This window comes from Prionailurus viverrinus, chromosome C1 (genome assembly GCF_022837055.1).
Source record: "Prionailurus viverrinus isolate Anna chromosome C1, UM_Priviv_1.0, whole genome shotgun sequence".
Classification (NCBI taxonomy): Eukaryota; Metazoa; Chordata; class Mammalia; order Carnivora; family Felidae; genus Prionailurus; species Prionailurus viverrinus.
In genome coordinates, this window is record NC_062568.1 from 213,346,890 (window position 1) to 213,371,415 (window position 24,526).

At 61.6% G+C, this 24,526-nt stretch overlaps 2 protein-coding genes across 2 annotated transcripts; one reads left to right on the forward strand and one right to left on the reverse strand.

Annotated features, from left to right (window-relative positions):
* Positions 1-7,072: 7,072 nt before the first annotated feature.
* Positions 7,073-13,684, forward strand: PEX10 (peroxisomal biogenesis factor 10). Its single transcript, XM_047869839.1, has 6 exons — positions 7,073-7,238; positions 7,935-8,015; positions 8,517-8,923; positions 10,199-10,374; positions 10,515-10,650; positions 11,932-13,684. Exons 1-6 carry the CDS (start codon positions 7,127-7,129, stop codon positions 11,998-12,000), a joined length of 981 nt encoding a protein of 326 aa, XP_047725795.1. The 5' UTR covers positions 7,073-7,126; the 3' UTR covers positions 12,001-13,684.
* Positions 13,685-13,906: 222 nt separating this feature from the next.
* RER1 (retention in endoplasmic reticulum sorting receptor 1) lies at positions 13,907-24,526 on the reverse strand. Its single transcript, XM_047869840.1, has 7 exons — positions 24,380-24,526; positions 21,443-21,530; positions 20,126-20,230; positions 18,083-18,182; positions 16,386-16,464; positions 15,229-15,364; positions 13,907-14,600 (listed from the first exon to the last, which is right to left on the reverse strand). Exons 2-7 carry the CDS (start codon positions 21,521-21,523, stop codon positions 14,511-14,513), a joined length of 591 nt encoding a protein of 196 aa, XP_047725796.1. The 5' UTR covers positions 21,524-21,530; positions 24,380-24,526; the 3' UTR covers positions 13,907-14,510.

Here is a 24,526-nt window from a genome sequence, read left to right on the forward strand (position 1 = left end):
GCTAGGACCTTCGTGTCCCAGTCCTCCCAGGATTAGCCTGGGGCAGCTGAGGGAGCGCGGTCTTCAACTGAAGGGCACCTCCACAGCTGGGGACACCTGTTCCGGCTCCTCCCTCTGTCCTCCCATCCCCAGAGGAGGCTGGCGGTGGCTTCCCACATCCCAGTGCTGGGTGGGCACATAGCCAACAACACATCAGAAGGCTCGTCTCCCTCTGCCGGCCCCTCAGGCCGTGAACATCCACCGTGACTGCACCATTCAAGGCCTCTGCCAACAGCACATCCGGACCCCACCAGGACCTGGGGTGGCCGGCTGGGTGAGGGTGTGGAAGCGGGCAGGCCAGAGCAGCCCGCGAGGGGGCCGAGGAGGCCCCACGGGGCCTGGGCGGGGGGTGGGGGGGGCACTGAAGACCACAGGCTGGGAGACCTGGCCATGGGGGTGCTGTGTTCTGGGTCGGGGTGGACAGCAGGGGGTGGGGGGAGAGGAAGTGGAGAGGAAGCTCACCCTCTTGAAAAGGGTTTGCTCAAGGGTGGGCACATGGCTGAGGGCAGGGCAGGGAGGACTGGTCGTTGGAGCCACCGGTGAGGGACGGACGGGGAGGGATGGGAAGCAGACCCCAGGGTCTTTGGGCAGCAAAGACGTTAGTGCCACGAGGGTGTCGGGCCCAGGGTGGGGGCGCAGGGGTGCTGGGCAGCCACGACACAGAGCAGGCCTGGGTAAGGCCAAGCTGAGAGTAACAGGGCTTGGAGGGGGGGGGGGCTCCCGCCTGGGAGAGGGGGAGCCGGGACAGGCATGGGCACAGGAGCGGCTGTGGGAACAAAAGGCAGTAGGAACGTGTCACCCCCATGTTGCACAAGGCAGGAAAGAGGCTCCGGGGGGGAAATGCCCCACCTGAGGCTGGGGCCACCTTGGCCGTCCCCTGCCCCACTCCATGCTCTGTGCTGCACTCCCCTGGGGTGCCCAAGGCTTTCAGCCCTGCCCATAGGGTTCTAGACCAACCTGGGGACAGGGCCAGACGCTTGCACCCAGGCCCACCCTCGCCCACAGTCTGCAGACCTATCCCCCATCCTCGGCCCCCTCCACAAAATGCTACTGTCTTATTAGAGACGGTGGTAGGTTCCGAGCCCACGGGCCTGGCCTCCCCTGAATGCCTCCTCCAGCTGCCCAAGCTGATGCATGAGCTCCCCTCCCCTACCTTGGTGCTCCCAGGCAGGGACCCAGGGCCAAGCGAGGCTGGAGGAATTGCACCCGTGCTCACCCACTGCCCCCACCCCTGTGGACAGCCTGGGGACACGTGCTATCCTGCAGGCACAACAGAGCACCAGGAGCACCATCTCCAGCGGAGACTTTGAGAGGAGACACCTTCTAAGAGTCCTGCCCACCAGGCTCCTCCTCACCCGAAGGCACCCCAGGCCACCTTGGAAGGTCTCTTCTGCTGCCGGGCCACAGAGGGAGGACAGGAGGAGATGGGAGAAGATTCCAAGGATGCTGCCGGCCTCCATCCCAAGGGCAGCTGTCTGGGGGCACCCCTTCCTGCCCTCAGCACTGAAATGGGGGTCATTCCTTTCTGTGTTTGTTCAGGAAAACCTGTGATGCCCCTTCTGGAATGGGGAGCACCGCAGTGATCCCCCGGAAGTGCCACACTCACAGGGCTCGCATCTTAAGGAAGCAGGCAGCAAAGTAGTCCCTTGGCGGTCGTAAAAGACCGTGAACAGGGATTATGTCTGGGGAGACACATGGAGCGGGGTGGGGGACGAGTGATATTGTGACTGAGTCACGGGACAGTGCTGGACAAGACGGTACCTGCAGACGGCCTCCCGGGTGGGGCCAGGGGTCACCAAACAGGGCACCTGTGTTCCCGCATCCCCACTCTTCAAGGTGCTCACAATATCCGCAGGGGCCTCCAGTGCCAAGGTGAGACCTAGAACTCTCTCCTCCGGGTGCTGGGGAGCCTCTGAAGGCTCTGGAACAGGGAGAGAAGAGTCCGGTGCTGCAGGGGACGGTGGGGCAGGGACACGGCGCTGACCTGTAAGGACGGGCACCCCCACCACACGCCCAGAGCTACCAAATGCAACGGTCAACTTGCACCCCATCGGGTCCCCACTCGGCCCTGGCCTTTGGTGACACGTTTTGGTAGGTCACACCTGTCTGATAAATGAGCCACAACGGTGTGGGCAGGGGCAGAAATACCCAGAGCCTGTCGCTAGAGGCCTCAGCTCCCGCCCGCTGGCCTCCAGCGGGCCCGGGGCTCCCACTGCCCTCCGCCTGCGGGAGGACCCCGGCACACTTGGGCCACAGTGGGCTGCGCTGGGGCCCCTCTGCCCGCAGGAGCACCCACCCCACTAACTAAAATATCCCGCACGCCTCTTTCTGGTTCACTGACGTGAGGTGGCCAGAGGAGCGGGGGTGGGGGTGGGGGGTGTGCTGGTGCCCTTGGCAGCTACCGATCTCTGTGAATTGGGACAAATCTGCCAACCCCGCATTCGGAACCAACTGGATGCGGCACTGAAGCCCCCCAGGGCCCACCGGGCAGACGCGGAAACTGAAGCCCAGGAAAGGTACGGACCTACCCGGGATCCCCCAGGATCGTACCGCTGCGCAGACGCGGCAACCGGGTCCCCGCTAGGACGAAGGCAGTGGCGCCACAGGAGGGTGTCTCCGAGGAGGCTCCAGCACACGGTCTCTCGAAAGTGGCCGCCCGGCCCCCAGCGCCACCCAGGAAATGGCCCCAGGACAGGGCCTGACCTCCCTGCTCCCTGGCTGGAGTGAGTGGCGTGCACGTACGGGTTTTCTGTGCTGCTCTCAACACCCCGCCCGGCCCGTGGCCCTGCGGAGGCCTCCCTGTCTGGCCCTCCCGGTGCCCAGGAGTCCCCACACTTCAGGACACCCCACGCCGTGGGGGCCTGGCCTTTCTTTCCCTCCTTTCCTTTCTCCCCCGCCCCCCACGGGAGGCCAGGAGGGTGACCCATCACCCCAGCCTCTTCTCTGGATAGAGCCCTCCCTCTCCTTCTGCCGGTGCAAAGCCTCCTCATCCAGGAAGTCCTCCTGGATCATCTCTTCCCTGGGCCCAAGCGGCTCAGCCCAGGATGACGGCCACGCATACATGGACAGCCACCCCCACCCAGCAACAGGCAGAACCGCTGGGGTACAGATGTGGGGCCAGACAGACCTGGGATCACCTGGTGCCTGCTTTGAACAAGGCACAATCTCTCTGAGCTTTGACTTCTTAGCTCTGCCCCTACCTTCCTCAGCCCCCCAAGTGCAGACTCCTGTCCTGGCTCCCTTGAAACCCTGACCATGGGCCAGAGCCCCAGAACCCCACGCGGACTCTGCTTCGTCGGACACGCAACTCTGCCAAGACAGTCCCATCCCTGACGAGCACAGGGACGCACTGGCCCCAGCCACTCGCCTATGCCCTGGAACCACTGACACGACCTCGCAGGCAAGCCCAGGCCCCCAACCTGGGCTCTGCACTCTGGCCCCTTGTCCTGACCCCAGCTACCGAGCCTCCTGCTGTGGGACCACTGCTTGGCTGAACGAGGTCTCTGCTCGAGGGGCTGGCGGGGGTCCCCTGCTCAGTCCTGGAGGTGCTGCCCATCTGCACCCAGGGCCTCCCTCCCCTCCCCAGGCTGCCCCCACCCCACGCCCACTCTGTGTGTGTGCCACCGCACGCGAGTGCCAGTCGGTGCAGTGAGGGGCACTTCTGGGCCTCCAGGCCTCCGGGGCGGCCACAGGGGTGGAGAAACCTGTTCTCCAGGTTTGTCTGAGAGCCGCTCCCCACAAAAGGAAGCAATGCCCACCTCTGCCCTCCACCCCCAGGGCACCTGCCCGGTCAGGGGCCCAGGCCCAGCACCCAGGTGTGTGGCTGTCTGGACACGCACGCAGCTTTCTCCAACGTCCTGTGTCCCTCAACCTCCCGTCCCCAGGGTGGGCATCCTGCCCCGGGGAATAGTCCCCCTCCCAGACCCAGGACAAGGGCACACCCCACCCGGTATCTAACAGGAGGACCCTGAGGCCTGGGAATTCGGGACAGGGAGTCACACAGTGGGAGCATCTTAGAATTAGGGCAACAAGCCAGCCCATCTTGTTTTTCCTTCCTCCCCTCCTCCCGGCACTGTTTTCTTGAGCACCTGTGCATGCCAGGCTGGAGGGGACAGCAGCCACCCCAGCAGGAAGGCTCCGCCAGGTGAAGCCAGCCTCCCAGATGAAGCACAAGGACACAGACGAGTTGACCACCAGCTTGCCCACTAGGCTGCGGGTGGTGCTGGGTGGAAGCGGGAGATGAGGCGGGGGACCTGGGGTGAGGTGTGCAGCAGGGCCCAGAGAGGAACCAGAGCAAACACCCTGGAGGAGGGACACAGGAGAGGGTCCAGGGCAAGCACCCCGGAGGAGGGACAGAGGATCCTGAGTGCTGGGAATCACACTCCTGCTCAAAGGGCAGCCTGTGATCCAGGGGACTCGTGTGCTGGCACAGTGAGCTCTTAATAAATACCAGCTCATTCTATCAGTGTTCCCATTTCACAGAGCAAAAAACGGAGGTCTGTGGAGTTAAGGTGGAAAGTGCGCAAAAACTCTCTGCAAGCTAGCAAGGACCCGCCGAAGTCACAGCAGGTTGAGTCAGAGACCAGCCCAGCACGGCTCCTGGTCAGCAGGGCCCACGGCTCGGCTGCCACTGGGCACAGCAAATAGCACCCAGTAGCTTAAAAACGGAGTCACCCCTTAACTGCAGGCCCAGCTGGTGGAGAGCACCCCCTCCCCCCCGCCCCCCACCACAGGGGCTGGACTCGGCCACCTCAAGCCCGGCCCAGGCGGCCACTTCCCTGAGGTCCACTCTGTTCTTCTTCACCTTCCTGCCCGGGGAGAGATCACAGTCACTCTGCCACATCTTTGGATCCTGATCCAGCTTCACTCTTTGGGGTGAAACTCCCTAATCCCTAAAATTCTACCCTCTGACCCCGTAGAGCAGATGGGCCGACGGCGCCACCTGCCGGCCGTTCCTCAGTCTGACCCCCAACCCGAAGTCCTCTCAGCGAGGGTGCGGGTCGGCGCCAGGGGGGAAACGAAGATCTGAACCGGGGGACCCAGGCCCCACCTGCCCAGAACAACACACGCCGGGTCACATGGTTTCTGGTTTCTGCTCATATGGTTTCGTGAGGCTGAGCAGGAGAGATGCTGGGAGGTGCAGTCCTGAGCAGGACCCGCTGGTGGGCACGACGGGGCAGTGAGGGACCCGAACCTCCACCAACTGGCTGCGGTGAACACCAAGGCCGTTTGTGCAAACCCACAGGCCAGGGCGTCTTGGGGGCCAGCAAGGAGCTGAGCATTTCAGACTGTCAGACGTAGCTGGTCAGAAACTTGTGAAGGCGGGGCGGGGGTGCCAACTGAAGCTTCGGGCAGCCTCTGGCTGCGGGGCACAGGGACGTGGGCAGGGGCTCGCCCCCAGGGGGCTTCACTAGGAAGGGCCTGCCCACAGCTGGTGGGACCTCCGGTTAGCGCGGAGACTGGCTCAGAGCCACAGCCCAGCCACTGCCCGGCTGCACCTCGGTGGACGGTGGTCCTGGAGATGGGAGCAGAGGCGAGGGCAAGGCCGCGGCCGTCACGCCCCACGCCCTCCCGGGCAAGGTCACCGTAGGCTCAGTGGCTCCCCAGCCCCGAGGCCAGGCACTCTCCTTAGTGCCAACAGGACAAGCCGCAGACGCCAGCCGTGTCCGTCTGCGGCACCCCCTGCCCTCCTCTGCCGGACAGCGGGTGGGGCACAGAGCCCCAAGCCTCCAGGCACACTCCATCCTTCCTCCCTCCTCCCTCTCCCCTCCCGCAGCTCGGTCCAGCTGTGGCTCTCCCAGCGCCGTCCCCTCCGGCGTGTGGCCTCCCTGGGCCCCTCCCCTGTGAGCAGAGAGGCTGACAGGGGTCAAGGGTCGGCACTTGCGGATGTGGAGCGGTGCCTGTCTCGTCACGCTCACCGTGGATCCCGGAGCAAGGCTCACCTCGAAGCCGCCACGTTAGCTTCCGGAGCCGAAAACGCCAGCACTCGCACCCGGTCCCCAAGCCACGCCCCGCACCCACCTCCGTCCGTCCCTCCCGCCCCGCCCACTCCCTTCCCACACCCCAACGCCCATCCCTTCCGGGACCTCGGGGAGCTGGGGCCGGCGTTCACCCACCGCAGCCCCGCCCCCACCCTCCACGGCCCCGCCCCTGCACGCCTCCCCAGCCCCCTACCCCTCACGGCCCCGCCCCTGGCTCCTTCCCGCCTCTACGTCGTCCACACCCTCCACGGCCCCGCCCCACATTGCCCCCACCCCTGGCGCCTGCCAGCTTCTACAGCGCCCCCACCCTCCACAGCCCTGCCCCCGCATCGCCCCACCCTCCACAGTCCTGCTCCCGCATCGCCCCCACCCTCCACAGCCCTGCCCCTGGCCCCTGCCCGCCTCTACGTCGTCCTCACTCTTCACGGCCCCGCCCCCGCATCGCCCCCGCCCCCCACGGCCCCGCCCACCCCGCATTGCTCGCCAGCCCTCACGGGTCCAAGCCCGCCCTTCACGGCCCCGCCTCCGGCCCCTTCCCGCCTCTACAACGCCCCCGCCCTCACAGCCCCACAGCCCATTGCCCCTAGCCCCTCACGGCCCGCCTCAGCATCGCCCCCCGCCCCTCACGGCCCCGCCCCCGCATCGCCCCCAACCCTCACGGCCCCGCCCACCCCGCCTTGCCCACCACCCCTCACGGCCCCGAGCCCGCCCTTCACGACCCCGCCACCGGTCCCTTCCCGCCTCTGCAAAGCCCCCGCTCCTCACAGCCCCTCAAGGCCCCGCCTCAGCATCGCCCCCGCCCCTCACGGCCCTCCTCCGCATCGCCCCCGCCCCCCACGGCCCCGCCCCCCGCATCGCCCCGACAATGCTCGAGCCGGGGCCCGTCCCGCGGCCACATAGACCCCGACCGAGCGTCGTGCCCGGACCCGCAAGCGCCGCTCGTGCGGCTCCGCCCCGCCTGGGCAGCAGTCAGCCCCGCCCCCCGCACCGCCCGCGTCCCTCCACCTGCGTTAGACGCAAAAGGCCTGCGCCACACGTTTGCGTCATCGGGCGCCGCCCGCGTGGGCGTGGCCACGGGGGTCACCAGCACCCGGCGCGCAGCGATCATGGTCCCTGCGGCCGCCGGCCCTCCGGAGGTGGTTCGCGCGGCGCAAAAGGACGACTACTATCGCGGCGGGCTGCGGAGCGCGGCGGGCGGCGCCCTGCACAGCTTGGCGGGTGAGGCCCGGGCTTGGGGCCAGGGGGTGAGGCCCGGGCACTGGTGCGCGCTTCCGGGCAGCGGGAGTCCAGGGCTGGGGGCGAAGGTAGTGGGGACGCTCGGACGCCAGGCTCGGGTTGCGGACTCACGGCTGGGGGTTCTGGGCATGGAGAGGGGCGAGCGGAAGAAACGGGGGGCACGTTTACTTTGGCACGTCTTGTGTGGAACAACGTTCTCGGTGCTTCACAAACACCACCCGTTTAGTTCTCAAAACGTCGTTCCCAGGCGGGACTCTGTCGGTGTATTCCTTTTTGCAGAGGGAAACTGGGGTTCCACAGACCTCTGGTAGCTTATCTGAGGTCGCAACCAGCAACGCGAGGGGCTGGGATTTGATGCCGGACGGCAGGCTCGGCTTGGGTTCTTAGTCACCATGCTACACTGCCTGTCCTTCTGGCCCTTCTGGGCTCGAGAACAGTTACCCAGGTGGGTCCTAGAGGGCCGGGTGGCCGCAGGTGGGGAGGTTCTCAGGAGACTCAGCGGCCCAGACGAGGCAGGAGACCTGGGGCCGGGTACACAGCTGGGAGACCAGGACAAGAAGGGGTGTGGCTTAGGACAGACTCAGCCCTGGGGAGGGGTGGCTGGGCCTTGGCGGCAGGAGGAGCGGGAAGCGTTGGTCCTGAACTTTGCCACCTCGCCCCCGCCGCCTCTTCTCTCAGGTGCGAAGAGGTGGCTGCGGTGCAGGAGAGAGATCGAGCTGCTGTCGGACGTAGCCTACTTCGGCCTCACCACGCTTGCAGGTAACAGCCCAGGGGGGACCTTGAGACCAAGGGGCCCACAACACACCAAGCCCAGGGACAGGGGTGGGGGAGCTGCCAGCAGAGTGAGAAGCGCCTGGAGGTGCTTCCTAGTGTCCCTGGCCCAGATGCAGTCTCAGGGAAGGAGGGGACCCTGACCCCTCCCCTGCAGGAGACGCCAGGCCCCAAGCCCCAGCTGGAGCCTCTCAGAGTTCTGAGGTCACATCTGTGCCATCCTCTCATCCTTTGTCTCTGGGGACTTTTGTCCTGGACTTTGCCCCAGGGACCGTTGGGACTGTTTGTGACTGAGTTCCGTGGCCGGACAGGGGTCCCAGCGCTGAGCCCTGTCACAGAGCAAGGGCAGCAGGGCCCCAGTGCGGCACCTTCAGAGGAAAGGTAGGGACCTGATAGAGAGCAAGATCCGGTACAGACAGAAAGAAAGGGACGGCAGGGCCCGGCCTCAGTCTTCTCATGGGCGTCACCCCCCTCCCCCAACCCCGGCAGGCTACCAGACCCTCGGGGAGGAGTATGTTGGCATCATCCAGGTGGACCCGTCCCAGAGCCGAGTGCCCTCGAGGTTGCGCCGTGGCGTGCTGGTCGCGCTGCACACCGTCCTGCCCTACCTGCTGGACCGGGCCTCGACGCACCTGGAGCACGAGCTGCAGGCGGACGCCGCCGGCGCCAGGCCCTCGCAGGGCAGCCCGGCAGCTGACAGGCGCGGCCGGCCGGGAGCGAGGCTCTGGGTGCAGCGGCACGTGGCCGCGCTGACCGAGCAGCAGAAGAGGGTGCTCCTACGGGCCGTGTTGGTGCTCAGGCAGGGCCTCGCCTGCCTCCAGCGGCTCCATGTTGCCTGGTTCTATATCCACGGTGCCTTCTACCACCTGGCCAAGAGGCTCACGGGAGTCACTTACGTAAGTAGCAGGTGCCATCCGTGCTTGCCCCATGCTGGACCGATTGTGTCTCGGCTTCTGTTGGGGAACAGCCACAGGGTCCTCTACCGAAAAGCGAGGCTCTTGTCACGTCACGTTTGCCAAAAGATCCTGGGAGTATGGTTTCCAGGAACCCTGAGGGTAGGGCACACCTCTCCTCCGGAGGTAGCGCTTGGGAGCCGCTCTGCTGTTTACTCTGAGAGCCCGCCCGAGGCTCCAGGCTCCTGGGTCCGCGCCAGCCCCTTCCCAGCTGCCCCGGTGGAGACGCACGTGTAGGGACACCTGTTGCCTCCGGGATCTTCCCTGATCCAAGCCTTCCGGTCAGCTCCACCTCGCATCCTGTTTCTTACCTGATGCGTTTGCTTCAGGATTCACCGGGAGAGTCTCGCCTCAGGGCCCCGACTGCCCGCTTCCTCGTCTCGTTTGGCAGCACTCTCCCGGGTGCCTGCCTCTCTCCTCTCCAGTCTCAGCCCTCCATGCCCACTCACAAGGGCTGACGGCTCGCCGCCCTCGGCGTTACCTACGGTGTGTGCTGAGCTGCCACGGCGAAGGGCCCGGAGACACGGGCTCAACCCGGACGGAGGCCTTTTGCTCTCCTGGGGCCCTGGGGGACTGCTGCCGAGTCTTCTCTGCCTGGATGCAGGGGGCCTGGCTTGGGGACTCCCAGCTGAGGGGAGGGGGACCAGAAGTGGAGGGCAGCCGACTCTCTTCAGGGCTGTGGCTGCAAGTTGCCCCCATCACTAGCTGCAGCGTCACTGGGGGGCAGGTGTCTCGCTGAAAGTGGGAGCTTCTCTGTGTATGTGACACACGAGCTGCTTAGCAGTACCTGCCCGGGTGCTGCTTCCCTGCCCCACGGGAGTTCTTGGGCTTCTCTGCCAATGCCTTGTCTCTCTGCAGTGTGGGTCCGCGGATGTATCCCTTCACCCCCCAAATTCTCACCTGCAGCTAGAGTGACTGCAGACTTGGGAGCCCTGCAGCCGCCTCCCCTGCTCAGCACTCAGTCCCGCTGGGAGTGAGGCGCTGAGCTGTCCAGCAGCATCTCCCGCCCAGTACTCAGCCCCTGCAAGGCACCCCTGCCCTCCTGACTCAGCCGAGAGCCCCCCCCCCCCCCCCCCCCGCCTCGCCACATTGTGCCAGGAGGGTGGGGTTTGGCCTCATCCGGTGGAGCGCTCTACTGCCAGGGGGCGTCCTGGCCCCCATGCTGCTTGGCGCTCTGTGCCAACCGATCACGTGACTGTCCCTTCTGGCCCTTGACAGCTTCGCGTGCGCTCCCCACCTGCAGAGGACACGAGGGCTCGTGAAAGCTACAGGCTGCTGGGGATCATCTCCCTGCTGCACCTGGCCTTGTCCGTGGGCCTGCAGCTCTACGGCTTTCGGCAGAGGCAGCGCGCGCGGCGGGAGTGGAAGCTACATCGCGGCCTGTCTCATCGCAGGTGCGTGGGTCTCGGCTCGCGTGAGTCCCTGGGGCAGGGCCGTGGCCTGAGCGTCCCCATGCTGGGCACTGCCGTGGCTCAGGGCAAGCACTGCAAGGACCCTGAGGTTAAATTACGGTCTCTCCCGGCCACACCCCCAGGAGCCACGTGGAAGAGAAAGCCATTTCCAGAAACTCCCTGTGTACTCTGTGCCTGGAGGAGCGCCGACACTCAACAGCCACGCCCTGCGGCCACCTGTTCTGCTGGGAGTGCATCACCCAGTGGTGTGACACCAAGGTGGGTGTGCCTTGGGTCCCTAGCTGTGATTCTGGAAGCAGGCTCCACGAGCAGGCGCCTGGGCCCGCCCAGGTGGCCGCCCAGGAATCCGGGAGGAAGCCTGTCCCAGAAACCTCCTCTCACGGGGGGTGGACGGGCGCGTGTCTTTTTAAAGCTCCCAGATGAGCCGGACACGGGGCGTGCCTAGAGTCAGGGCTGTGGTTGTGCAGCTGGAGGCATTGCTGAGGCAGCAGCTGGGCCGCCAGGTCCGGTCCCTAGAGGCCTCCCCGATGGGGCCCCTTGGAAGCCCCTGCTTGCCTGCACACACGGGGCCCTCCCCGGCCGGGTACACGTCCGCCGCGACCACCCACGTGGGCGCTCCCAGGACACACAGCTGCCTGCGCCAGTCTCCGAGACCGCAGGATGGTGGGTCTACCTGGCCAGGTGACCAGAGCAGGGAATGCTACACCCTCTTCCCTCCATGCGGACTCCAGGGAGGGCTTGGGTTCGTGGGCCCCCACAGCCTCGGGGGGCGGCGGGGGGGGGGGGGGGAGGTGCCGGTGAGGCAGATAAACAAGGGGTATGACGTGCAGTTTAAACGCCTCGTCCTCTTTCTTACCTGAGGACACCTGCCTCCACACACTGGCCAAGAGGCACTGTTCATAGAGCCTGTGCGTGGGGCTCACGGTGGCCGTGGCCTCAGAGCCTGGGTGGAGCAGACTCAGAACCAGCACCTGTGAAGTGTCCGCACTGTGTGGGTCCCACTGGATTGTGCCATAGCCTCCACTTTGGGGCCCCTGCTTCCATTCGAGGGATTCCCCAGGGACACAGGTGCTGCCTCTGTAAGGGCCGCCCCGGGCAGCAACACCTGGTGGGAGGTCAGCTGACCTTCCCAGGGAGGAGGGAACCCGACCTGTCCTTGGGGGTGGGGCCACGAGGACTGAGCCGGACAGGACATGCTCGTTCATTCCCGGAACCGTGGATACTGCTGCCCTTTCGACACAGCCCTCTGTGGCAGCCAGGCCCGGTCACCGTGTGGACAGGCTGACCGTCTCCTTGGCCTGGTCAGTGTCCCCAGCTCCGCTACCCCAGGGTTAAGGCCTTCCCTTCAGGTTTGTGACTACTGAGAAAAGTGGGGTTTTTTAACCTTCTTAATTTGAAGTTAACAGAGGCGTGCACAGCCCACGGGTCACTGCAAGAGGCTGCTGTGGGAGGGCCTGTGGCGGTCTCGTAGGGACCCTGGGGGCCTGTGGCGGGGCTGCGCCGGCCACGCCCGTGTGACCCTTCTCCTTCCCCCTGTAGACGGAGTGCCCTCTCTGCAGGGAGAAGTTCCCTCCTCAGAAGCTCGTCTACCTGCGGCACTATCGCTAACCTGACCAAGGGCGGGGGAGCCCACGAGTCTTTCTTCACGTCGGGAGAATCCTGATCCGTTCCCAAGGTCAACTTGCACAGAAACCACAAAATTCTCGAGTTTCACTTCACGTCACATAAGCAACGCTGCCAGCAGCTCCGGCAGCAGAGGCCGGACCTGCCGGCGAAAACGGCCGGTCCGGGGCCTTCGGGCTGGAAGGAGGCCGGGGCTCCCCGTTCTGTGGACCCCCGAGCCCCCGGCGCCGGCGGCAAGCAGCGGAGCCCCCCTGGGGGGCCGGCCGCACCACACCCCCGCCGCGGCACAGCCGGGTCGCTTCTGGTCTCCCTCCCTTCCCCAGACCGTTCACGTGCCGACAGCGGCTCTGTAGGAGGCACGTGGTCGGGGTTTGGCCCCAAAGGGGCAAGTGTGGCCAAGAGCAGAGAACGCGGCTCCACAGTCACCGAGCCACCAGCCCCGAAGACCCAAATCCTTGCCCTGGTCACCAGAGGCAGGCTGCCGGTGGCTCAGGCACACCGTTCACGGGAGTAGAGAGACTCCGAGGGGCTGTACCTCCACCTGAGAAGGTCAGCACGTGCCTTTTAACACACATGCGTTTGCTTCCCATCTTAGAAAACAAGTCTGCACCTCGGCTGAGGTCTACCCGGAGTTCCGGGTGCACAGCCAGCCTGCCCGAGAGGTTCTCTGCTTTTTTAACACCTAACCCACAGCCGCTCTCAGAGCTCAGTCTCCCCGAGGCCTGGGCAGGCCGGCTGCGCGCACCAGGTCACCGCTGTCTAACCTTTTGGTTACTTTTCGGTCTTTAAAAGTATTTAGCTTCTGCCAGAGACGGGACTTTGCCACAAGCTTCTTTAGGAGACCAGCTCCACAGAAGTGTAGGGAAGTTCAGGCTGTTAAGGGTGACCTGAAAATCAGATTCGTAAAGGGTAAGAACCTGTGGTCAGGATGTCGCATTCCCTGTCGCGTCGTGGGCTTGTGAGAGAGGCCTATGCAGAGAGTTCCGGAATCTGATGGACTGGACGCGTTTGTTCGGGAATACACGGCTCCTCAGCTGACAGAGCTCACCGCCTGAGACAGGGCCCATGACCCTGCCAGACAGAAGCCGACCTCCGGATGGGGAGAAGCCCGAGAGAGGCTCCACGGTTTGAGGCCCATTACCTACGCTCTGACCGAGCGCAAACAATTTCCCGTCACATCTGCGGCCTGAGCATTTGCTAGGAAAACAGAATGAAGAATGAAAGTGTCTGGAGTTTGAGCATCTCCAGAGCTACAGTGTCGCCTCAGAAGTATGGATTGAGAACATCATTTAAATACCGAGATTAAAATACCGAATGACCTACACAAAAGGTCGGCATCGGGCCCTTCAAAGCAAGGGGAGCTCAATTTCCGATCTGCACAGATTGGCAAAAGAAAAGCCAGACGATAAACATTCAGTGCCTAAACCCCTAAGACGGATGGGACACTGGTCAGTCAGAGCTGCGCGCCTGTCCCCCCGAAGGGCAGGAGGAAGCCCCCGTGTCTGCACCTCAACACCCACCCCCACCCCCGGGGCCACCCCACTCACCCCTGCGGAGGCCGTGCGCCTCCCGGCCGGGCTTGCTCAACACTGGTGAGCTGCAGTGTTCCAGATAAAGACTCCACAAGAAAGGGGACACTGTCTTTAATAAAGTTGGAATTAAAAAGTCACTTAGTAAAATGTTTACGAGTATTTGTTTTTATCACATCAAAAAAGTTGACATGCGGGTCAGAGTTCTGTTTTCCTGTAGAAAGTGAGAAGCCATGTGTTAAAACCCACAAACTGGTCTGCTCTTACCAGTTGTTTCTATAAAGGGGCCGCTGCATGAGATCAACTTTAAATTAATCAAAAACAAACAACTCTTCAGGTATCAAAGAAACGTGTCAAAATAATTCCAAACAATTAAAATATAATATATATTTATAATTCCAGGCCCTCAAAAGCAATCATGGTAGTTAAGAACAGAGTTTTGAGTCATTATGATAGAGACCAACTTGAAACATCTCTCGTGAGATGAAATTGGGAAACTGGCATTCGAACCCCAGAGTTACTTGAAAATCACCTTTCGAATGTTCTTCCAAAGCGCAGGAATCAGGTTAGCCTCATCATCCAGCTGGGCGACGTGGCCGTGGCGTCCAGGGGTGCGGGGGGCAGCTGGGGCGAGACCTGGCTCCTTCCGTGCAGGTCCGTTCCAGGACCACACGACAACTGAGACCACCCGCCCCACCCCTCACCCCACCCGACAGTCCTCCCAGCCTGCGGTTTACTAGAATTCCATCCATTTGAACACTTGAACGTCACTGAAAAATAAATCAATGCAATTTGGTTTAAATGTCAGTTTCTTCAAGAACCTGATGTTTCAGTTACAAATAATTGAAGCTCCTTTTTAAAAAGAAAATTCGACTCCCTCGAAATCAACTACTTTATGTGAAGGAAGAAGGCATTGTTACAATGGCGCAGAACCGTCCTCAGACTCCGATGGGTCCAGCTGAGCGCCTAGCTGGCAAACGTCTTGCCCGCGTCTTCCTTCCCCTTGTACGTCCTCTTGCCGTGCGTGAACGGGATGTACCGGTACTTTATCATGTGCTGGGGACAAACAGATGCATTTTACAATGGCTTCGTTCGTGATGAGTGTTTTCTCCAAATCTGAATCCTGCTCTTCTCTACGCACGGGGCAACGAGACCATTATTCCAATAAGCTTCTGGTCCCCTCCCCACCAGCGACCCAGCAAAACCCTCCAGGGCCCGCGGAGTCGGCTGAGCTCCTTGGAAATCCCAAGAGTGGGGGGAAAGGTTTTAAAACCCCTTACATGCAGGAAAGGCTAGGGCTGGGCCGGGGCCCCGGGATGGGAGGTGCCTGGACCCTGCTGATACCCAGGGGGGTGGCGGACAAGCCGCCCTGGGATCTGTTTGAGGGTAACGTCAGCATGACACACGGCTACTGTGGTGGGCCCTGGGCTCTGAGCCCCCAGGACGATGGGCCGGTGAGGACGGCACAGCAGAACTGAGGGCCTTTCCCACCTGGCCCCCAAAGAGCCGTCTGCTTAACGGCTGGACTGTGGGACAGATCTGAGTTGGCCACCTTGACGAGAAGGGGCTGTGCCCCGTCCCTGTCGCAAACCTGCACGAAGCTTCATGACGCTCCGAGTACAGAGAAGATCCAAGCGGGCTCTCCGCTCAGCACTTCCCAGCGCCGCAGCGCCCGCGTGCTCACCTTAATTTGCCTCTTCATGGTGATACAGAAAAGCATGATGAAGTACATCACCAGGATGGGCCAGAACACCGGGACATTGAAAGCCTCAAAGAAGGTACAGGCCATGGCCACGAGGATGCCCTTGGTCGCCGCGTGCCTTAAAGCAGGGGAGGAGGTCAGTGCCACCTGGGGCCACGGCAGCATCCCCACTTGGGGCAGCAGTGGCCTGGCATGCACCGCGCTTCCTCAGTCCCTTGAGAGTCCCGTTTTCTTCCGAAATCACAAAGGGTGTGAAACGCTACCGCTCGTGCCAAAAGCTCGAGGACAACTCGGGGGCCTCGTGTCTGCCGCGTGGAATGAGCCCCACCCGGGGCCGCGCATCGCTGAGGGGACCCCGGCGGCTCCCTCCAGCTCAGGGCCCCGCCCACCGACTCAGGGCCCTACTGAAACCCCTCCCTGGCTCTCCCTCGGCGGCAGGACAAAGGCAGACTTCCCTGGGGGGGCTGCAGGGCCATCCCACCCACGATCTGCTCCCTCCCCAGGCAGTGCCCACGCCCCGCGCCCCCATCCAGCGGGTGGACGCCTGCAGAGGGCCCGCCCCGTCCCCCACACACATCAGGGACGCAAAGTAAAGGTGTGGCAGCTTGTTCCCTTCGGGTTTTTGTTCCTAATGCTGTGGGAGTCACCTGTCCACGTGTCACACTCCTCCTTGTGCAACAGCACACAGACATCACCGCCTCCGGGAGGTCCCATCCCAGCCCGGTCCCGAGCACAGCACTCCCGGGGACAGCAGACGTCCCCAAGGCCGCACCTGCCCTGGAGGGGCCCGGCCCTGCTGCCGTGTATGGGGTGGCACCCCTCCCTCCTGAGCTCCACGTCTGCAACGTACCCGGGACCCTCTACCCCGAAGCAGCTTCTCTTGCGCTCGTTTCAAGAGTACTGGTGTTACCTGGCAACCGGGAGAGGCCCCCCGGCACCGGGCTGTCCCCAAGAGGCTTCTGTGACCTGCCCCGTGCCCTGCCAAGCACAGCACTCACTAGGAATCAATGCCCAAAGCACACAATGAAACTCTCGTCTCTTTAAGAAGCCGCTGCCAGCCCACTGGAACCAGAACCTCTGTTCTCGGTCTCGTCACACTGAGGACAAGCCTTTCTCAACTACCCTAAGGAATCACTCACCAAAACTTAAACTCCGGAAGCCTTCGAATAAAGGGCCGGAACTCCTCATTCTGTTTGGTTGGTAACGAGGGGCCGTCATCTGAAAGATAGAATGTCAGCGAAATGGAGCATGGGTCTCCTCCATCTGTCTCCACCTGCGTTTATGAGTTTGTCCCCACAGCTTCTGAATGAGCAGCCCCACCGGGTGAGGCACAGATTTATGTTGCTTAACCAAACACAACACAGAATCTTCACCGATTGAGAAATCAACTCACCGTGGGGCCCCTGGCTGGTTCAGTCAGCAAAGCGTCCGACTCTCTTTCGGCTCAGGTCATGATCCCAGGATGATCCCAGAATCATGGGATCAAGCCCCACGTTGGGCTCTGCGCTGAGCATGCAGCCTGCTTGAGATTCTCTCTTTCTGCCCCTCCCCCACTCAGGCACGCGTGCACACGTACTCTCCCCCCCCCCAAAAAAAAAAAAAAAGCAGGAAAGGGGTGGGAGGGAGGGAGGGAGGGACGAGGGGGGAGGGAGAGATAGAGATACAGAGAATCTTAAGTAGGGTCCGTGCTCAGCACAGAGCCTGACGAAGGGCTTGATCCCACGACCCTAGGATCATGACCTGAGCTGATATCGAGAGTTGAACGCTCAACCGACCGAGCCACTGGGTGCCCCTAGAATTTCTTTTTGGGACAAACTCCTGCACATCTTAAATAGTCACATAAATGCCGTGGCGCACGCCAGTGGTCAGGCACGCACCAGCCGAGCTCACACAGGAGACGCATGAAGCTGGGTCCGCTCAAGAGTCCCGCTCAGGATGGCCGCCCTCCACGCGGAGCCCAAGCAGTCAGGCCGTCCCACCCTCCCTGCCCAGCTACACACGAGGAAACTGGGGCCTACAGAGGAGATCTCTCAATCACCTAATTCCCCCAAATGACAGCAAACGAAGTGCTGTTTCCTTTACCGCTTTCATTAAACAGCCCATAGGAAAAAACCACAGGCTTCTGGTCACGGAGTGAACATTCTGGAGAAAATGTCTAGCACTCAGGAAGCATCACAAGGAGGGTCACGTGAGCGGGCAGCTGCATCTGAGTTTTTACAACAGTGGTGACGGACGTGCTGGCAGAGTGACCGACACCCCAATCTGCCTGTGTGCCCCCCTCCCCGCCCCCCGGCCGGCCAGTCAGGTGTGGGCTCGGCTCCCCAACCTGGCCCGGGGATGGCCAGGAGCAGCGTGAGACGAGAACTTTTCAACCCATCATCCTGGCTAATCAGAGAGCGCTGCCCTCGACGGGCCATCAGCGGTCAAGACCCCGGTGGCCTCTGCCGGTCACAGCAAGCTGCCCGTGAAGACTTCTGGTTTCCCAGGAAGGGGGCCGACTCATCGAGTGTAGACAGGGCTCACACGGGCTGGCCGTCAGGCAAGAGTGCCAGCCCTGCCCCACGTGCTCCACCACAGGGCCTCGGACGAGTCCCACAACCCTGCGTGCCTCCCTTCCCTGGTCTATAGATCAGAGGGACACGAGGACCTGCCCCACGCATTTACAGAGGTTTAAGGACTCATTCTACACACAAATTTGTCATCGCCAAGGTTCTACGTACATTTTAAACACCAAGAGAACGGTCTCAGAAGTTCAGATTTCAAACGAGGCAACTGTGAAGTACACAAAATCACAACCCTCCCGAACAAACAGCCAAGCGGACAATCTCTACTCTACCTGAGTCTTCCATCAAGGAAGGATCCACTTTCGGAGAAAGAAAAGCTATGAAAAGGTTGAGGTGGTAGATCCCCAAGGCATAGGTCACGATGTACCAGCCCTGCAAGAGAAGGAGGCACGGTCAATGGCATGCCCCAACACCGCCCCCGGACCCCATCCCGGCATACCATGCCGTGGACTCCTGACCTCGGGTGAACCGAACTTCGGAGTATTCACAACTGACATACAGGAGGAGGGGCAGCTTTTGTGGCAACAGGCGACAAAGAGGCACAGTGGACGCCCACCATGGCAGTTGACCTCAAATGACTTTGTGAGCGTGACCGTGGACAAACCACGGCCCAAACGGAGAACTTCTCCAAGGGTCGAGCTGGATGCACGTGACACCCGAAGCCAGCAGCTCCCCATCAGGAGCACAGACGAAAAGGAGGATTTTCGCGAAGCCGCACGCCTGAGCTGTGCCACAGCCCCCGGCAGGTACGGACCGGGCACCGAATGGCGCCGGCGTGCACGCCCCGACGGCCACCTGAACCAGAGTCCAGGATCTGAGCCGCTGCTCAGGACGTGCCGGCCATCGGCCCTCCTGGTAGGCCCCTCACGCCACCATCACCACACACTGGTCACGAGTGTTAATAACCTTCGCCCAGAAAAATCCAGAACCGGAAAATCCGGAAGTCGAGAATGAGGTTCAGGGAACGTTGTGGAGCCAAACCCTCCTCGGGACGTGCAAACAAACGGAAGCACACGAACCTGTGCCAGGTTTACCCAACGGCACCAAGACCCACGGTGCTACCGACTCTAAAAGCCTAAACGACTTGCACACAAGCAAAAACTCCTCCACCTTCCTATTTTTCAAGTCCGGAAACCACTGACTAGACGTGGAAAGCCGACGGTCTCCTGCCGGCGTGCCTTCCTGAGAGCGATGCCACAGCAGGTGCGAACTCGGGTTTAGAAGACAGTACGGTGAGCCTGTGTGAGGTGCGCCCCTGTCCCGCCAGCACCCTGAAATCAAGGTCTCCGGGTCGTTCTGTCCGTTACAGAATGAACCAAGTTCCCATTCAAACGACAAACCTAGAAACAACCGCAGTAAATCTGACATCAGCCTCAGAGCAGCTGTGCAGTCCTGCTACGGGGAACCACGGAACGGCCCCCACGGCGCCCACGGCCCCACGCGGAGCCAGCGTCAGGCTCGCATACAGGAAACATGCACGGGCAACAGTATCTGGGAACAAAGAGGCTACACTCAGTTCAAGTGAGAATTTCCCACAGCAGTGGACACGTTGTAGAGCCCAGGACACAAGCGTGTTGACCGGTGGGCCCATGTCCTCCTACGTCCTGGAAACATCCGGAACGGAGGCATTTGCTTTAAAGGAGAAAACGCCTTTCCAGCTACAGAGGAGAAAAGACTGTGGACGAGGCCTTCAACCTTCCTTCCTCCAGATGTAACGGGACATCAGATACCCCGCACCCGAGGCCTACAGAGAATTCGCACCCAGGAACAGGTGGGCACTGGAGAACACATACACGGCAAAGGGGACGTCTGGGGACATCACCCGAGCTGAAGAAAGGTCCTCCAAACCCACTTCCAGTCACTAGGTCTCAGACTCAACAACCCACTCTCTCTCCTCGGCCTCCTGAAAGGGAACTTGAGAGAAACAGCTAAGCCCTCAGGATGCTCAGGGCATGAGGTGGCTGATCCAGAAGGTTCTTCTGTCACCCCGGGGTCTCTTGTGCCAGGAGTCCCAAGGCAGGGTCAGAGGGTCCACTGTGCAGACCAGGACCGGTGGAGTTTCACAGGCCCCAGGAGGATGTCAAGATTGTCCTGGGAACTCTAGCCACAGGGTATGACAAACTTAGGGTGAACTGCAGACGATCCAATTTTAAAACACAGTCACTGCAATTTTTCTTACATTTAGTCCTTACCTGAAAAATGACTTATTAGAGACCACGTCCTTCGCCATGAAACCTCCTCCTCCAGAGACAGAAGGAAAACCGACACCCCACCCCGAGACCACGTCTGGGCAGCGTGCAGCCGGCCACACCCACCTGCAGCAGGTAGACTCGAATCATGTACACGAAGCTCAGGCCCAGCGTCACCACCCATCGCACGGCCGTGTAAGGCGTGGACTTGTCTAGCCAGGACTGATAGATCTAGAAAGACAAGAGTTCACATGCACCGCACAGACCCCACGATGCCTGCTGCAAGGCAGCAACGCTTCCTGTAAGCGTTGGCTGCCGGCTTTTAAGTTACCAGCACAAAGCAGTGACTACGATTAACCCCAACCTGCAATCACTCCCGAAACAGGCCCACCCCTTAAGCGAAAACACGACAGAACACTCTCTCTTAGCAGACGGTCCTACGGCATCAGCCTGAGCAGTCGTTCTGAGGACACCTAACCTCACCCCAAGGGCACTGGGAGCGTGTATGCCTTACACGGGCCCCAAAGCCCTCACCTCCCCCTGCCCCGAGCTGGCCTCAGCCCTGCCCAGCAGCCCCGGGCGGACCTTGCCTCAGCCCAGTCAGCCACAGCCTGACCCCTGGCGGGGTGGAGCTCACATACAGTGGGCACCAAGCGGTGAAGTTTCCGGAAGGATTCCTTGGTTCTACCCATACACGCATGGGTGCAAGCACGTGTAATTAGCAGACGTATGTGCACTGTCTAATTTTCACTCTCAAATTAACTTTAACCTGTAAGCTTTTAATTTTCTATGAAAAATGTCAATCATTCATAAAAGTAAAAGGACCCATCACCCAGCTTCAGTAATTATGAAGTTTCCCAAATGCTTTTTAATTTTAAAAACAGATATGCTTTTCATTCTGAGTCAAAACATCAGTACGTGCAATTGTTCACCGAATCAGACCTCTGAACCCAGTGTGTGTGTGTGTGTGTGTGTGTGTGTGTGTGTGTGTGTGTGTGTGTCTCCAGGCACCGCTGACCGCAGCAGGCCTCAGCCCACGGCTACAGCCTGAAAATCAAGTACAGAGCTGGGTGAGGGGGCCTGAGAGCCCCCCCGGCCAAGTGGACGGGAAGGTGGGCGGCCAGGAGACAGGACGGTAAGGGCACAGCCACGCCACCCAGGAGCTAAGAAGTGTTTTCGTATTTGTAAAAGCTGTCGGGGAAAAGCAAAGAAAACAGGTGAGTGGCAGAGAGCATATGTGGCCCCCAGGCCTAAACCTCTGCGTGGCCCTTCACGGAAGCACAGAAGACACGAGCACGCTGGCAGCACGGGGAAGGCGCGAAGGGAGGCTGGGGACAGGTCCGCCGCCCTCTTCCTGGGCGCGCCAGCGGCCAGCACGCTCCCAGTCGGCAGGAATCCCATCCGGCCCATTCAACTGCCCGCTCCAACTACAGAGAAACCAACCTGCCCGAGTCTTGTGAAGAACCTGTACACCACAGAAGGTTTCCCATGGACAGAATCTCCCACGCTGTCACCTTCAGACATCCTGTACCTGAGAAACACACAAAAGACTTCAAATTAAGAAAGTACTCGAGGATTTCATCACTTTAGCCCACTTCCATCGATACTACCAAGCACATTTTGTCTTGACTGTTCCTTTCTTCTGGGTGTCTTTACCACGAGCTGTCCACGGGACAGACGCAACCAAGAGGCCCTGGCGGAGAGCCAGCCCGGCACGTGACATGCAGAGCAGCACCGGGGACTTTTGTTCCCGCTCATGTCACCTGGACCGCACTCCTCCCGCTGGCCCCCGGGAGCAGCCCTCGCCAACCGTCAAGTCCTGTGGACACAGCTTCCCTGGGGCCGCTGCACCCACGCCTCCCTCCCGTTCTATTCCCAGGGTTCCCCTCGGCATCCCCTCTTCTCCAGGCGTGCCCTGCTCTCCACCCAGGCTGCTCCCCAGGGCACCGGCAGCCGGCTGTGCACGGCCTGGGCCTCCACTCCGTGAACAGGGAAATGCCACACAATTCCCAGGGAGGGAGCCCACGGCCTGCACCCCAGCTCCTCATCTGTAAGCAGAAGGGATCCTACCCACTCCTGCCTATTTCCACGTGCCGTGCCGTCATGGGTTCCGTGAGGAATTAACCGATGAGAACCCAGATAGCCACCCGAAGCAGCTTTATCGCTCCTATCTCACTGAGGAGGATCGAGTCTCAAATAGTTTCAGCCACTGACCCAAGGTCAGGAGCGGCTCTGCCCGACCTCGGCTTCTCCATCTGAGCACGCCGCTGCCCGAACCAGAGGTCCCAGGTGCTGATGAAGACACCAGGCCAGGGCTCGGCGCTGTCCCCCGAACATGTGCGCGGCACCCTCCCAAACGAGTCTGCGTTAAAGCTAATTGTGATTCCATAACACTAGGTCCTGGAGCGGACGTAAGGACGGGTAGAGGGCCAAAAGTGTCACAGAAGAAATGCCCTGTGCCCTCACGGGAGACACAGAAAGTGCAGTCGCACAACTGAACCCAGCAGAAAGGTAGCCCCAGGCCCGCCTCTTCGGGGGGTGCGTTTGTACGTTCTGAGAGAGAATCCCCCACGGCTGGCCTCCCGGCGTAGGCCAAAGCCAGGCCAGCAGAAAGCTACATCAGTAACATTCCTGTCCTATGGATCCTTGTGAGTGCTCCCTTCTTCCACGTTTCTACGACCAAAGTGTCCACCATCAAAACGTCCACCTGAACTGTGGCAGAAGAGCCGCGTTGGAGAGGACGCGCTCCTGCCCGCAAGAGGGATGTGCAGAACCCCTTCCAACACACGTTAGCGAACTTCTGACCGTCTGGCCAGCAACACAGACAGCATCACGTGACTCCCTGTGTCTCGATGAAAGTCACCGCCACAGTAACATTAAGGAAGTGAACTCTTAGCAGTTCTGTCACCTTCTGGCAGTAGGACCTGAGCGACACCTCATTCCGATGTGTGAAAGGGGGCGATAGCACCTGGGCCCCTGACTCCAAGGCTTCTCGCCGGGAGTAACCAGTCAGCTGCGTGGGCCCCCAGGGCCTGGCAAGAGGGAGCCTCCCTCAGATGTGCCAGCCCTGTCTCTGGGATAGGGCCACCCTAACCCAGCTCCTCTGTCTGTGAGCCTCTTCCCCTGCTCAGGCTGAAGGCCACCTCTTCAGAGAGGCCCTCTGGTCAACAATCTCTAGTCACTCATATCACCTGGTTTTTATTCTGCGTGACAACCATTTTCTGATTTTCTTCACTTCTCGTGTTCTTATTAGAATACAAGCTTCTTCAGGGGGAACCTTGTCTGGACCACTGCTGGGCCCTGTCACCTAAAAGGGCCAGTTCTGTAGCACTTAGTAAATTACCTGTTGGATTGAACTGTTTTGTGATCAGTCAGAAGGAAAACAAAGCAAAAAGCGCTTTAACAAAACCCTTCCAAAGAGGGTCCTGCCTGAAACTGCACACAACTGTCTCTGTGCCCAGTTCTGGGGCCCTTCCCTGCCCCAGAGCCCGCACTCCTCAAACAGCAAGCATGGCCCTTACAGGATTGCATCCTGCCAGGCCCGGGGGGGGGGGGGGGACGACGACGACGACACACTTCGCCCTCCTCCCTTATTCCTCCTAGGTCCGAGACGTGAGAGTTTCACCTGCAACCTCTGGGGCCGTTCCCTCCACTGAAATGCCCTTCCAGACGTCACCTACTCATTCTCAGCAAAACCGCATTCCCCGGCCAGCGCTCCTCCCGCCCCTGGGCGTGCCCATTTTGGACGTCCGCACCTGGCCCTGACCACAGTGCACCTGGCCGGGGTCACCTCCCGCGCTCAGCAGGATCTGGGTCTCAACCGCCGAGGGCTCTGTTCACCCACGGGGGATTCGATCCCGCAGGCCCACGAACTGACAGCCCAACCCCGCTGAGAGGAGCGAGCCTCGGGAAAACTTCCAGGGCTCACAGGCCGCTCTCCTCTCGGGACTCGAGGGAGCGCCCCGAAGAACGTTCACCGGCGAGGGCGGCTGTGGGCTGCGCGATCCCCGGCGCGGGAGCACCGCCGGGTGCAAAGTCGGCTTGGAGAACTTCGACTTTTGCGGCCGTTAATTTGCAATATTTCCAGATATCACCTTGGGCAACCTAACTCTTCATTCCGACGCTTTCCTACCCACCCCCTACAGACAAGCCCCAGTGTCGAGCGAGGACCCGAGGAGGAAGGGCGGACGTCCCCGCTCGAGCCGGGGGTGGGCAGCCCACCCCGCCCAGGCCGCGCCCGCGGGCGGGGGCGGGAGGCGGTCACTGCGCGCCCCCGGAGCCCGGCCCCAGCCCCCGCCCGGCCTAGCACGCCGCCGCGCCCGCACGGCCCCCGCCCCGTGCCTGGCCCAGCCCGCCCGGACTCCCGCCGCCCGTCGGCACCTCGCCGCTCCCTGCGGTCGAGCGCGGTCTCCGAGGGCCGCGGGAAGGAGGACGCGGGCAGGCGGCCGCGCCGGCGCTTCGCACGGTCCGGGAAGGGACAGCCGAGCACTTCCGCTCTGTCCTGTGCGGCACCGCCTCCGGAGCCTC

Bases quoted from the DNA above. Each gene is read 5' to 3' on its own strand.
- PEX10 (XM_047869839.1), top strand. From the start codon at position 7,127: ATGGTCCCTGCGGCCGCCGGCCCTCCGGAGGTGGTTCGCGCGGCGCAA. The intron at 7,239-7,934 runs GTGAGGCCCGGG...CTCTTCTCTCAG, and splicing joins CGCCCTGCACAGCTTGGCGG to GTGCGAAGAGGTGGCTGCGG. The intron at 8,016-8,516 runs GTAACAGCCCAG...CAACCCCGGCAG, and splicing joins CGGCCTCACCACGCTTGCAG to GCTACCAGACCCTCGGGGAG.
- RER1 (XM_047869840.1), bottom strand. From the start codon at position 21,523: ATGTCTGAAGGTGACAGCGTGGGAGATTCTGTCCATGGGAAACCTTCT. The intron at 18,183-20,125 runs GTGGGTGTGGCC...CTTCTCTTGCAG, and splicing joins TTCGAGTCTACCTGCTGCAG to GGCTGGTACATCGTGACCTA. The intron at 15,365-16,385 runs GTGAGTGATTCC...CCCTGCTTTAAG, and splicing joins CTTCCGGAGTTTAAGTTTTG to GCACGCGGCGACCAAGGGCA.